The 12887-nt window shown below is 31.5% G+C and overlaps 1 protein-coding gene across 2 annotated transcripts in view; it reads left to right on the top strand.

Moving 5' to 3' along the window:
* The first annotated feature begins 3510 nt into the window (after positions 1-3510).
* LOC127705825 (uncharacterized) overlaps positions 3511-12887 on the top strand; it is a 117485-nt gene continuing 108108 nt past the window's right edge. Inside the window, exons 1-4 of one of the 2 annotated variants that reach the window (XM_052210181.1) lie at positions 3511-3602; positions 7083-7162; positions 9337-9445; positions 12272-12381. In XM_052210181.1, the coding sequence (XP_052066141.1) occupies positions 7084-7162; positions 9337-9445; positions 12272-12381 (298 nt within the window). In that variant the 5' untranslated portion in view covers positions 3511-3602; position 7083. The remainder of the gene's footprint in view (positions 3603-7082; positions 7163-9336; positions 9446-12271; positions 12382-12887) is intronic. The other variant, XM_052210182.1, reaches the window with a different exon arrangement.

The following is a 12887-nucleotide window of genomic DNA, read 5'->3' on the forward strand; positions in this document are numbered from 1 at the left end:
TGTATAATCAATTTTGATATACGGATACTATACGAACTGTTGGAATTTGGGAACACTGATATTCAGTTTACCTTGAATTGTGCAAAATGATACTACATGTTCAGACAAGGACTTTGAACTTTATAATTTATTATTTGTTAGGTGGATGCACTCCAAACAATTTTGAAAAGAAAAAAAAACGTGTATTTATGCTATGTTGTGAAAAGTTTGATGCAGCGACTAGAGCAAGAGACAGCTTTTTGTTATATTCGTTTAATTGTGTAAAAATCAGTATTAACGAATGTGGGGTTTCATATATGAATATATCAAATATGCCATGATCTAAAGTCTGAATAAATATGTGGTTATAACATTACTACGCGTTAAACACAGGTTTTCCTAACACGGCATTAACATATCAAAAATTGTCCTATTAAACTCATTTAATATTCTCTTTGAAAAAAATAATAATACCTTTTTCCTGTATAAATAGAACAAGCCATACTAAACTGAATATTTTTGCGAAGTAGGAAAGAAATCTATACGTCTTCGGTTATTCCCCCATACAAATCTGTCAAACAAAAAGGAAACGAAGGTCATGTTCATACGATCTGTATTAGTATCAATAGCGTCTTTCAAGTGTGTGATCAAAGTCTGAAAAATCATTTAGAGAGGAAATCTAAAATTTTTCTTATTCATACAACACACTGACATGACGTGTTTATAATGCATAGAAGAGAAAATTGGACAGCACCTGTTGTGAAACATAACTCTAAAACTTTTTTACTTTCTATTATTTTTAAACCATATTGTCACAGCCTGATTATTTGTACTCATCTGATAAAAACCCTGAAGAAATTCCGGGTGGCAACAGATCTTGGGTCAAGGCAAACATGCTTTTACATTAAGTCAAAACCAGAAACATCGATTGCTTCATGTAGATAGAATATGGGATAATGACAAGTTGTATCTGTTCTTTGCATTTGATGAAAATGGCGCAAAATAAATAGATTTATGGTTTAACGCTTTTGTTGATTTCATTCATTCGTGAACGCCCATTCACCATATATAAAAATGAGGAGATGCCATTGTGGTATGATTGCAAATGAGACAACTATATATCCACCAAAGTTCAAATGAAGTGGATGCAAGCAATTATAGACAATCATACGGCTTTCAACAATGAGAAAACCCATATCGTATAGTCTGCTCCGACATGAAAAATATGAAACAATTCAATTTAAATAACAAAAGACAATTTACAAATACACATATGACAGACATAAATAAACGGCAACCACTAATCTACAGGTTCGTGACTTTGGACAGGCACATACAGAATGTTTTGGAGTTAAACATGTTTGAAAGCGCCAATCCTAGCCTTGGACAGTGGTGTAATAGTACAATATAAAAACAAACTATATAAATTAGTTGAAAAGGGATTAATTCATCGGATTGATACTGCATAAAAACATATCACAAAAACACATACTGGACTTTGAATATTTTTTGTTGTTTTTGCTTGTTTGTTTGTTTGTTTGTGTGTTTCTGTTGTTTTGTTTTTAATTTTTAATGCTAGAAAATAATAAAACGTTTTATTTAAGGGGCATTAGCTGTAAAATTCATGTTCACCGATTTGACTCAAATTCTAATATTCGATTTATGACATGCTAAAACGTATTTCAAAATTACCAAAAGTCTGAAATAAACAATTAACCATGCATGGACTCGATTACCAGCACTTCGTGTGTATTTTAATATAGACACCATCTAATAATCCATCGATATGACCTCCGAAGACTGTCGACGCTCATATAACCCAATATAAACATAAATGTAAAAAGATAACGAGCACGTGCAATTAGATTGTTCTAGTTCTGTTTGACTTCATGTTATAGGTTAAAATATGTTTATCATTTTTTTTTACCTGTACAAGAATGATTTTTGTGGATCGAACCAGTCAACGAAATGGTTCATTCTTGTTTCAATTTGAATAGATACAAGATGAAGAACAGTAGTATAACCTTACAACATAGAAAGACACACTATAAAATATCAATTGAAATGGCATAACTTGATCTATGACACAATATAAATACAATATATAAAACAATGTCAAAAAGACAACTATAACCTGGGACAAAATGGCGTTAAATAAAATAACGTACACAGGTAACTTTAAGGGCATATAATATAGTTACAGGGGAGGTAATGACGTTGCTAACGTAAAATGTTATTTTTCGCGACGTCAAACTGCGACATATCGGGAAAAGATGCATTTTTCGAGTGGTTTTAATCATTTGCTTGGAGACGAGTACATGGACCCCTCTTTTTTAAAATGACATTTGACTTGATAATGAATAAAAATTATTTGTTCCAATTTTGATGAAAAAATCACCGATGAATTTTTTTTAAATTAGATAAATATGGAGCAAAAAATGCCGTTTTTTCTAAAATTATGAAAATTTAATGAAAAATAATTATGTATAAAGAATTGTTACACAAATTAAGAGGATTCATCAGTAAAGAAGATATTCATAATCTTTTTACAAAAATCCGCATGTGTTTATCTTTTGAAACAAAAAAGTTAAGTATGTCTGTCCAAAGGATAGAAATGTCCAAGAAAAAGAAATTGTAAGTAAATGTCTAAAATTTCGATCCCATTTATCTCTAAATTAAGCACATGAAGGTATATTTTTTCAATACATATTTGAATTGAATAAGTGAAAAAGAGCTTGTATGCAAATTTTCGTAATAAAATCACCGTGGGATCAAAACTGTATCGTATGCCCTTAAATAAAATAATTTTGTTGTTAGGAGTACGGAAATATTTTTTACAAAAATTTGTTGTTTCATAGTACGAGAACAGAGGTGAAAATTTATCGTAATACTAAACACTTATCAAAGGTGGTACATATAAAAAAAATTGTGAGACGAGATATAACACAAAACAAGCAAACATTGAATAACAAAAATGCATTGCAAATTGTGTCAACAGGTCAAATCGACACGAAAGTACGATTTGAGAGTACTCGCAGTTACTGAAAGCTAGTTAATAGCCAAGAACAATTATTAATAAAAAATCATGCACACTTTGAATGTTGACATTCGTTTCCATTTATTAGCTGTACACGCCTAGTACATGCGTAAACCATCTCTGGCTAAGAGTTAAATAGAAGGTAACATACATACGGATTCAATGAGGTTGAATTATTGACTTGCAAGTCAATAATACATCAGCGATGTTTTTGAGCTTATTTATCACATTTCCAGTCACAGGTCTTAATCATGTACAATTTAACGATGTTTCTATTGTCGTTATGTAATTAGCCATTCAATTTATATTAACTTAAAAAATGTTAAATAAAATAAAGTATTTTGTATTTTTAGTCCTTGGTACATGTTTCTTCTCTCTCTCTTGTGTGTACCTGATATTTTAAATTGATAAACCCACCAAACATCTTCCTCTTGTAACCGAATACAGAATAACAGAAAAAACTGAAACTTGATTGGCCACAAGTAACTAGCGAATTAACGAAGTGGAAACTATATAAAGATTAAGAAGGATTGTAGTTCACTTAAAACTTCCCTTTTTAACGATATCATCATTTTATACCACATAGGTAATACGTTTTGATATATTAGAAATTTTGCAGCTATGTTATTCATGATTATTTTTAAAATATCTTCTTTTTTCGTATACGCTGTATATGATAAAATTAATCAACGAAAATATGTCTTGCTAGCATTCTATTTAATCATTTTAAAAAAGCTTCTTTGTGTTGAATGTTTCTTTTTTTTAACTGTGATTTTTCAAGTGAGTCTGTTTATGTTTTTTAAATGCTTCCACTAAGAACACAAAGCGACTTCACATTTCAAAGACCAAACAGCCTAATGTTTCTGCGCATTAGATAACGCAACGTGATTGTGATTCGGCAAAAAGCGGCAGATTAGAACGTTCTATTTCGCTTATTCGCGGATTTAAATATGATGTACGCATAAAAAAGTATTGTCAAGAAAACTGGGATTGAGCGCCGCAAATAGCTAGTTAAAATTTAACAAACATTAACACATACGACACTGCCTTACCTGTAACCTTGACATTAAACGTTCAACTACAAATGTTTTAATAGTTTACGTGTGCACATGGGTAAATTTCAATTGACTTAAGCTTATAATTTGAACTGTTGTGATTTTCTCAATTGAGCTTTTAAACGTTGAGGCCGATAAAAATGGTTCTAATACATAATTCTACGTATCATTTCAATTTCCTAGATTTTAAATATTCAGTAATAATGAATCCACAAATAAGATACAATAGTTTTTATACGCCCATCTTAGTCGGAACGTTAATAATAGTTAAAGGGGTCTAAATACAGCATAAACAACATTTTCCAAAAGACCAAAAAAGTGAAAAAGTATATTTTAACAAAACGCATTTAACTAACAGGTCGAACACCAAATGTTCTTAAACCCTGCTGACTGCCATTGGCGATTGCCAAATAAACGGATCACCGATGTAATAAATGGATCTTATCCTAAGTCAGGAATCTGATGTTCAGTAGTTGTCGTTTGTTGATGTGGTTCATAAGTGTTTCTCGTTTCTCGTTTTTTATATAGATTAGACTGTTGGTTTTCCCGTTTGAATGGTTTTACACTAGTAATTTTGGGGGCCCTTTATAGCTTACTGTTCGGTGAGAGCCAAGGCTCCGTGTTGAAGACCGTACTGTGACCTATAATGGTTTACTTTTATAAATTTTGACTTGGATGGAGAGTTGTCTCATTGGCACTCATACCACATCTTCTTATATCTACTTAAATATAAATTTAATACTAAACAGAAAACAATAAACTTGAGGAAAAGATGATATACCGCAAACAAAAGGTGCAAAGGTTTTTGTACACCATATCCGGATTTCGACAATTAATGTCTCTTCAGTGATGTTAGGAATCGAAACGGTATTTGGAAAGCCATACAATTTACCTCAATTTAGGATAGACTCTTGAATTTTGAGGAGTCAAAATATGATGAACGGATCATATAAACCCGAAGGCAAATATAATACAAGCCCAAACGAAAAAATATAAACAAGACTAAATTGAAAACAACGTTTAAATCTATGATTGCGTTGGATAAAAACCGCAATATAGGTATATAAATATATATATATATATATATATCGTAATGGTCCGTCAACACTTCAATGGCGAAGGGTTAGACTGCGTGTAAAGTTGGCTGGGCAAACTTCTTCAAGTTAGAACCAAAAACATATGTATATATATATATATATATATGATCTAAACAAGATTAAATTGAAAACAACGTTCAAACCTATGATTGCGTTGGATAAAAGCCGCAATTTTTATACATGTGCATGCAAAACAAACTTCTTGATATATATGATCTAATATAGTCTTATATTCTATTGGTTAGTCAGTGTCATCTCTCAATTTTATTTTTTTTTAATTTTCAATCATTTTGTCAGAGAGAGGAAGGGGGAATAAACAAACTATTTTTTTTAAAGCGTAGTAGAAGGTGATTTCGAACAATTTTACACTCCAAAAGGACGGTGTTTCTAAAGCCGGCCGATTTTGTGCTGCAACAAAGGTAGCACTCCCTAGTTAGGAAATACATTAAAATTGACCCACAACATGTTTTAAAATCTTCTATTAATGTTTGTGTCATACATGTCCATATGTATGTAATCATTATCGTTCATATTTGATTTTCAGCAGTTAAAATGCTGAAATATAATTCATTTTCTGTATATCAATGACATTATTCTGCATTGGTTTACCATAAAATATTGCAAAAAGGTGCATAAACATGTCACATATTGCCCTAAAATTTGGTTCAAACAAAAATTTCTATTCCTTTGAGTGATACCTTTAAGTTTTCTGAAACTATTGGCATTAATCTATCAAATAATCAAAAAAAATTGAATCTTTCGCCTCATGTTTTCGTAAAATTGAATCACAAAATACGCAATTGAATACGCACTGTCATACAGAAAACAGACAATAATACATTACACAGTATTAATGTTCATATAAACCCATTTTGAAGGCTATATTAATCTTTGGCTATCCAAAAATAATTCTACAAAAATGTATTGCACACAAGTTTTCATATTTGAAAAATCCTCTATGGAGTGCTACCAGAATGAGATCTGACAAATACTGATATATAACGGATAATAAACTAGGTGTATTGCTAAATTATTGAAAATTTAAATGTGGGTACCAAACGTCCAATTTAAGATATTTTAGAGAATTGCAGAAAACTTTACTATGACGTCAGATTCAGTGTTCTGAAGAAAGACAACTTTCTTTTTCTGAAAATAAATGAGAGAAAAAACATGAAAATCACTCATAACTTTTTTGAAAGATCGGTGACACATACTTTGTTGGGAAGTATTCGAAAGAATACACAAAGCAATCATTGGTAGATATTTTTTTAATTCTGAAAAACATTTTTAAATCTTACGTACAAACAGTTTGTTTTTTTTTGGGTGGAATGAAATACATCATACTTTTTATAGATTAAAACACCAATATAGTAACATAAACTCTAAAATCTTAAAATGATTGGTTAAAACCGACTCTGTAAAGTGTGAAAAAGAATTACGGTTGTACGTTCGATATTAATGGATGATTTGACGTTTCGAAAAACAACCATATAATGTTCATAATGGGAAAAACAAGAAACTGAGGTCACTATAGTGACAAAACGAAGGCGGTGACCCCCAAATTTTTTACTTCATAAATTGTTCTCATAATCATGAAATACCTTGACACAAAATTTTTATAATATTCACTGGTAGAACTGAATAGCCTAGGCTATTTGGTTTTTAAAACATCGTTTCCTTTTGATTAATAGCACGGTTCTTTTTTCTTCAAAAAATAGCGTTTGCTTCATTTCTTATTCAAATCTTTTAAAACTATTTAAAGCGTTTATGTAATTAATTAATTCATTGTCATTAATATTATATGTATCATGATAGTTAATGATATTATAAGACATAATTTGACTGCATGCGTTTTCGATGTTGCTTTTACGTTATTTATATTACATTGTATGAATGTTTGATTTTTTTGTACAGAATGAAAACCACGAGAATGCACAAACTGTCTGACATTACTCTTAGTATGTGGTTTGTGTCTGTTATCATGATCATGCAAGGTAAGATATTTTTGTTTTCGTTAGACCTGTGTTATCATACTTTATGTTTTATATTTTGATGCCAACTGAAATTGTTCATTTCAAACTTCATCAGTTAGAACATTTCAATTATCAGATGTGTTATGTTTTAGTGTATGTCTTTGGTTTGTGCGATTATGGTCAATTATCATATTGGTTAAAACGAAATCCCTTGATTTATATTTGAAAAAATATTATTTAACGTCCACTGGAAAATTAAATGCATATTCAGGACGAAAACATGTTAGTGTGATATGAACATGGTCCCCGCTTTGTACTAGACGGACAAGCTGAGCCGGATTTTTTACGTTTTAGTTATAAGGTAACAGTCCGCAGAAAGACATGTCACCTTTTCCGGACACAGTATTTTGACTCCGAGCCGACCAGCTTTAATTTTGTGCACCGTGTTTATCGGGGAGGCAGCAAATACTAATTTTATAGTCTTTGGTTTGACCTGGCCTGGTTTCGAAACCATACTCGAGGCGAAAATACTATCACGTGAATACCGAGGCGAAAGTTCAAGGATTTTTTATTCTATAATTCCCAATCTGCTATTGCATTATTCCTTCCCACCGGTAATGACTAATCATTAAACAAGAAGAACACGACGGTCGTGTGGTTTTCGTCGCCTTTGTATACCATATGGCTTCTTGGTATTGTCAATTTCTAAGTAAAGATATGCTCAAACTTAATAGTTCTAATAAAAACTGCTTAATTAAAAAACAAAACAAACAATTTGTGAAATGCTTGTATAAAATTGTGTGATGAATGCGGTTTAAAGAGTTGTAACAGCTCCAGTTTATCGATGTTAAAATCTTATAAATCGGTTTAAAAAATACAAATTAAAGTAACCAAAAAAAGAGCATGAGTTACCAGAGGAGCCAGACCGGGAAAGTCCACAGCGTCTCCTGCTATGCAAACATCATCCACGAAACCTTGGAAATCAAAGTTGACATCCTATGAGGTCTTTTCTTGAGACGATTATTTAGTGTATTTTAGGATAAAATATTCAAAGTATCAAACAGTTTCGGTCTGCATATTTACTTGCTAATTCAAATACCTTAAAAATTTGTTCGTTACGCGGAATTTTGATCGAACTTAAACATCATGGAGTAACTGAAGGTTTCTCAATGCCAATATACGACGACTATATATGTCTTGACGATAAAATTACCTATGATAATTCTTTTACTTTCAAATATTTTAAGCTGTAATATGCTTAGTTGCATTGTTAGTTAATTAAGATTAGTTATTCAAACACAGAAAGTATAATACTAAAAATAGCACTAATGACATTATTGTGTTGACATAGATATAAGAAGATGTGATATGAGTGCCAATGAGACAACTCTACATCCAAGTCACAATTTGTAAAAGTAAACCATACATACATACATATTGTCACGAGTAACTGTTTTATTGCTGCTCGATTTATCATGAATATTATAATACAAACAGAAATATGAGTAGCTATCATCTGGTTATTTGTGTTGTTGGGAACCTGTCTTGTTAACATTTTATCCGACAACTCCTTTATTAATATTCTACAGCATTCAAAACCGTAGTTAAAGTTAATAAAAAATAAAATAACAAAAATACTGAACTCCAGGAAAAATTCAAAACGGAAAGTCCTTTAACAAATATCTCAAACACATACAAACAAATGGAAAACAACTGTCATATTCCTGACTTGCTTACCTTGTTCTACAATAGCACTCAAAGTTCTGAGTCGTGATTTGTGTTTACTCATAGCACCAATGTACCTTTTGCACGTCAACATCCAAATTCGTAAGATCTAAGCATGATATTTCCGCCGCGAATTCAGTTCGTATGAAACTTGAATATTACATAAAAAATGATCATTGGATTCACCTGTGATTCATATTTTGTTCTATTCGAAAAATTATGTATTCCAGAGGAAGAAACTTATTTTCATCTAGGTACATGGCTTTTTTTTAAAAACGTATTTATTATGACTTAAATTGATCGTATGTTTCTCTTTAATGTTGGTAAGGTATGCATATGTTTTCTAGAAAGAAAGAAAAATATAAAATAGTTATAGAATTTGCAACAAACATTTGTTTTTCTCTTGGTTATATGATGATAATACCTCTAACGTTTCCTTATTCTATTGAAATGGATAATGCATTATTCAGGAACTGAAGCTGAGGGTTGTTCTACTAAACAAATAAAATCATGCGCCTCCGCCTACAGCAGTGCATTAGCAGAGTCAGCGGCGGTGGGAGACAGGGAGACAATATGCAGGTCTGATTGTGTTTTATATACTTGGTTTGTTATAGTTGTGTTCATCTACATATCAACCAAGCCATGCAAAAAGGTACACCAAGTGGTTTTGATTATACTGTACACAGTTTTGATTTAGTAGAAAAACCGACATGGTTAGAAAATGCAAATAATAACACCATTACAAACACAATTTCATTTTTAATATTCTTGTCATGGTTAGAAAATACATAAAATATCACCATTACAAACTCAATCCCAATTTTATAATCTTGTACGTGTCTAAAAATAAAACATATCATATTTTTGGAAATTTACCTGTGATATTATAAACGTCACAAAAAATACGCCATTTTTTTTATATTTCGCGCAGTTTATATTTCGTTTGTGGTGTCCTGGTGTACTGTCGTAAATTCATAGGAGGTGTTCCGTGTAATTCTGCGGTCTACATGTTGTAATGTACTATTATATTATTTATTTATGTATTTCTCTGTCCTGGAAGTTCTGGCGTTTATTTGTACTGTATTCCTGTAGTGGTGTCATTTTAGCGGTATTTTGAACATTGTCATATAAGTGGGAGGTTTGGCTAGCAAAAAAAACCAGGTTCAACCCAAAACATTTTCTAAAATGTCCTGTATCAAGTCAGGAATAGTGCAGTTGTTATCAAATAGTCCGTTTCTATGTATGTTGGCGTTTGATTTTGTTGCAATTAAGTGTTTCTGTTGTTCCGTTGTTTTCCTCTTATAGTTGATGTCTTTCCCTCAGTATTAGTTTGAAACCCAGATTTGTTTTCGCTTAATCGATTTATGACTATTGAGCAGCGGTATACTACTGTTGCCTTTATTTGATAAACTTTATAGGACACGTTGTTAGAGATCGTTAATATATTTTCGAAAAACGAATATATCCGTAAAATTTGGTATAATGTAAACATTCATAAATGGTCCATTCTGTACCGAATTTGTCAGGTAAAACAGAAAAAGTTGTAAACATGTCTTTATTTTTGTACTTAAGCAAATGTATAATCATTTGTTACACAGAACAATGCTATACTGAACCGAAATAAAACCATTTACGACTACAGAGCTGGAAAGATCAACAATTGTTTTCATCTCGTCGTTTGCTTAAGAAAATTGAATACAACAGTTAAACATAAGGGAACATGTACCAATGATGTCTGTAGTTTTGAAGTTGAAATTTAAATTAAGTTATTAAACATCATATAATTCAAAAGTCCTTGGATTCGAATTGTTGCCCCCATTGACCGCATTGATTTCTGCTTTGTAAGCGAGGGCCTTTTCGCCACTACTCCATGAGAGAATATAATAGAAAAGCAATTTAGTTAAGACACCTAAACTATAGATAAACAAATGGATATAAAATTTGAAGTAATTGTCAAAGAGCAAAAGCTGTAAAAAAGAAAGGGGGCGTACGCACTGGAATGTAAGTTTAGCTTACAGCTTAATCGAATGAAGAAAAATAACGATGTTTTATTGGTCAAAAGTCTGCTACCAATAATTATGCAAACTTTTTAAAATTATTTTTTGTACCTTTTCGCAGATAAATGGCTATATAACAATGTTTAACATGACATTGAATGGAAATGAGTACTTGAAGCAGACATTTACACATTCAATAAATGAATGAAATTATTGGAAGAAGATTTAGAAGAAAAAAAATAACAACTTATCAACTAGACATATATTATTGAAAAGGGACCCAAATCGTATCTTGTCATATGTACAACAATTAGACGTGTATACAATATTATTATGTAAGAGAGGAAGAAGATACCAAAGCGATAATCAAACCCATAGTTCGATGACACACTGACAAAGCCATAGCAAAAACGAAAGGCGACAAAAAGACAAACAACAGTATACAAAATACAACACAGAACGCTAAAGACTGAGCAACACGAACACAATAAAAAGACCGGGGAGGAGGTAGGGAATGAAGATCTCAATTTAATAGAAAACGGGATTGTGGTTACGACAACTGGAACATATTTCTATGTGAAACAGATATTCAATAACGATTAATCAACTCGTGATGGGCGTCCGTCAAATTTACGAAAGAGAGGCGATAAATACCAAAGTGACATTTAAACTCAGTCGAAAATAAACTGACAACGCCATGGCTGAAAAAGAAAAAGACAAACAAACAGTATATAAAACAAAACATAGAAAACTAAAGAATTAGCAATCAGAAACTTGGGGTGATCTGATGTGCTCCGGGAGGGTAAGTAGATCCTGCTCCACATAAGGCGTTGTTCATGTAAGTTCAAACCCGGTGATAAGTCTAATTCTGTAGGTCACATTAGGGAAAAAAGATTACTTCAGCTTCATTACTTGGAACACTTGGTTTAATAGTTTCCTTGTAAGCAGCACTCGTATATCAGATAAATCATGATCGGAATTGTATGCTCTAGAATATCGTATCAACTTAAAGATGCATACTCCGTATACATGCGCTGCTGGAATATTGCTATATTGATATGGAAAATTCACAATTTGGAAGCTGAAATCATCTCTTTTGTCGTAAAGTATTGTTCTCAACCGACATTCATTGTCAATTTCTAAATGTCAGAAAATATTTGGACAGAATTCAATGTATCTGTTGTATCTTTTATTTCAAGTTCGATGTGATAGATGCGTTCAACACAGTAATCAAACTTAGTGAGAGGAAACGTGTAGTTTATTGATAATACTACCTTCTTTTACGTTCTTCCTAAGAAGCTCCTGTATGAAGTTTGACTCATATGACAAAAAGGTATAAGTCGGCAAGAACAGGAGCACATTAAGTTCCATGGTAATTTTGATAATTTTTTTCTATTTTCAAAAACAGTATAGTAAATATCTATCTGGAATGTTTAAATACATATTTTTCTGACTGCAATTTGGATGCAGGTCAGGCCATCGACAGTGCCAAAAAGTCTTTATCCCAGTACGGTTGTGGTAAGTATATTTAATCTTAAATACCCCTTTGCTATATATTAAAACGTTATTATAAATTGTTTCCTACAGGTATGTCGTATGGAGACAAAACTTGTAGACTATGTTCTAAACTATACACCTGATACAAATGTATCTTTGACGAGTTGTTTCCAAATTTGTAGTCTCAATTTTACAAAGATATTGGACAAGACTGTTATTTCAGTTACAATGATCTTTGAAGTATCTTACAGTCTTAAGCAATATCATGACAATTGGAATTCGAAATATCTCATTAAATATTACTTCTTCTTAGATAGTATTAAACGAAAATAAACACAAACATTTCAAATATAAAGGTTTTGACAGCTGAGCGTTTCCATGAACATAAATTTGATTTTAAGAAGACCCTCAAATAGACCGGCACTCTATAACGTTTAATTCAAAATTAAAACCATTTTTTCCAGTATTTCCATGTTACTGTGAAATTTCAAATTGTTTTCTATCGATTCATTCTTTCCAAATAAGAA

This window comes from Mytilus californianus, unplaced genomic scaffold (assembly GCF_021869535.1).
Source record: "Mytilus californianus isolate M0D057914Y unplaced genomic scaffold, xbMytCali1.0.p SCAF_6, whole genome shotgun sequence".
Taxonomy (NCBI): Eukaryota; Metazoa; Mollusca; class Bivalvia; order Mytilida; family Mytilidae; genus Mytilus; species Mytilus californianus.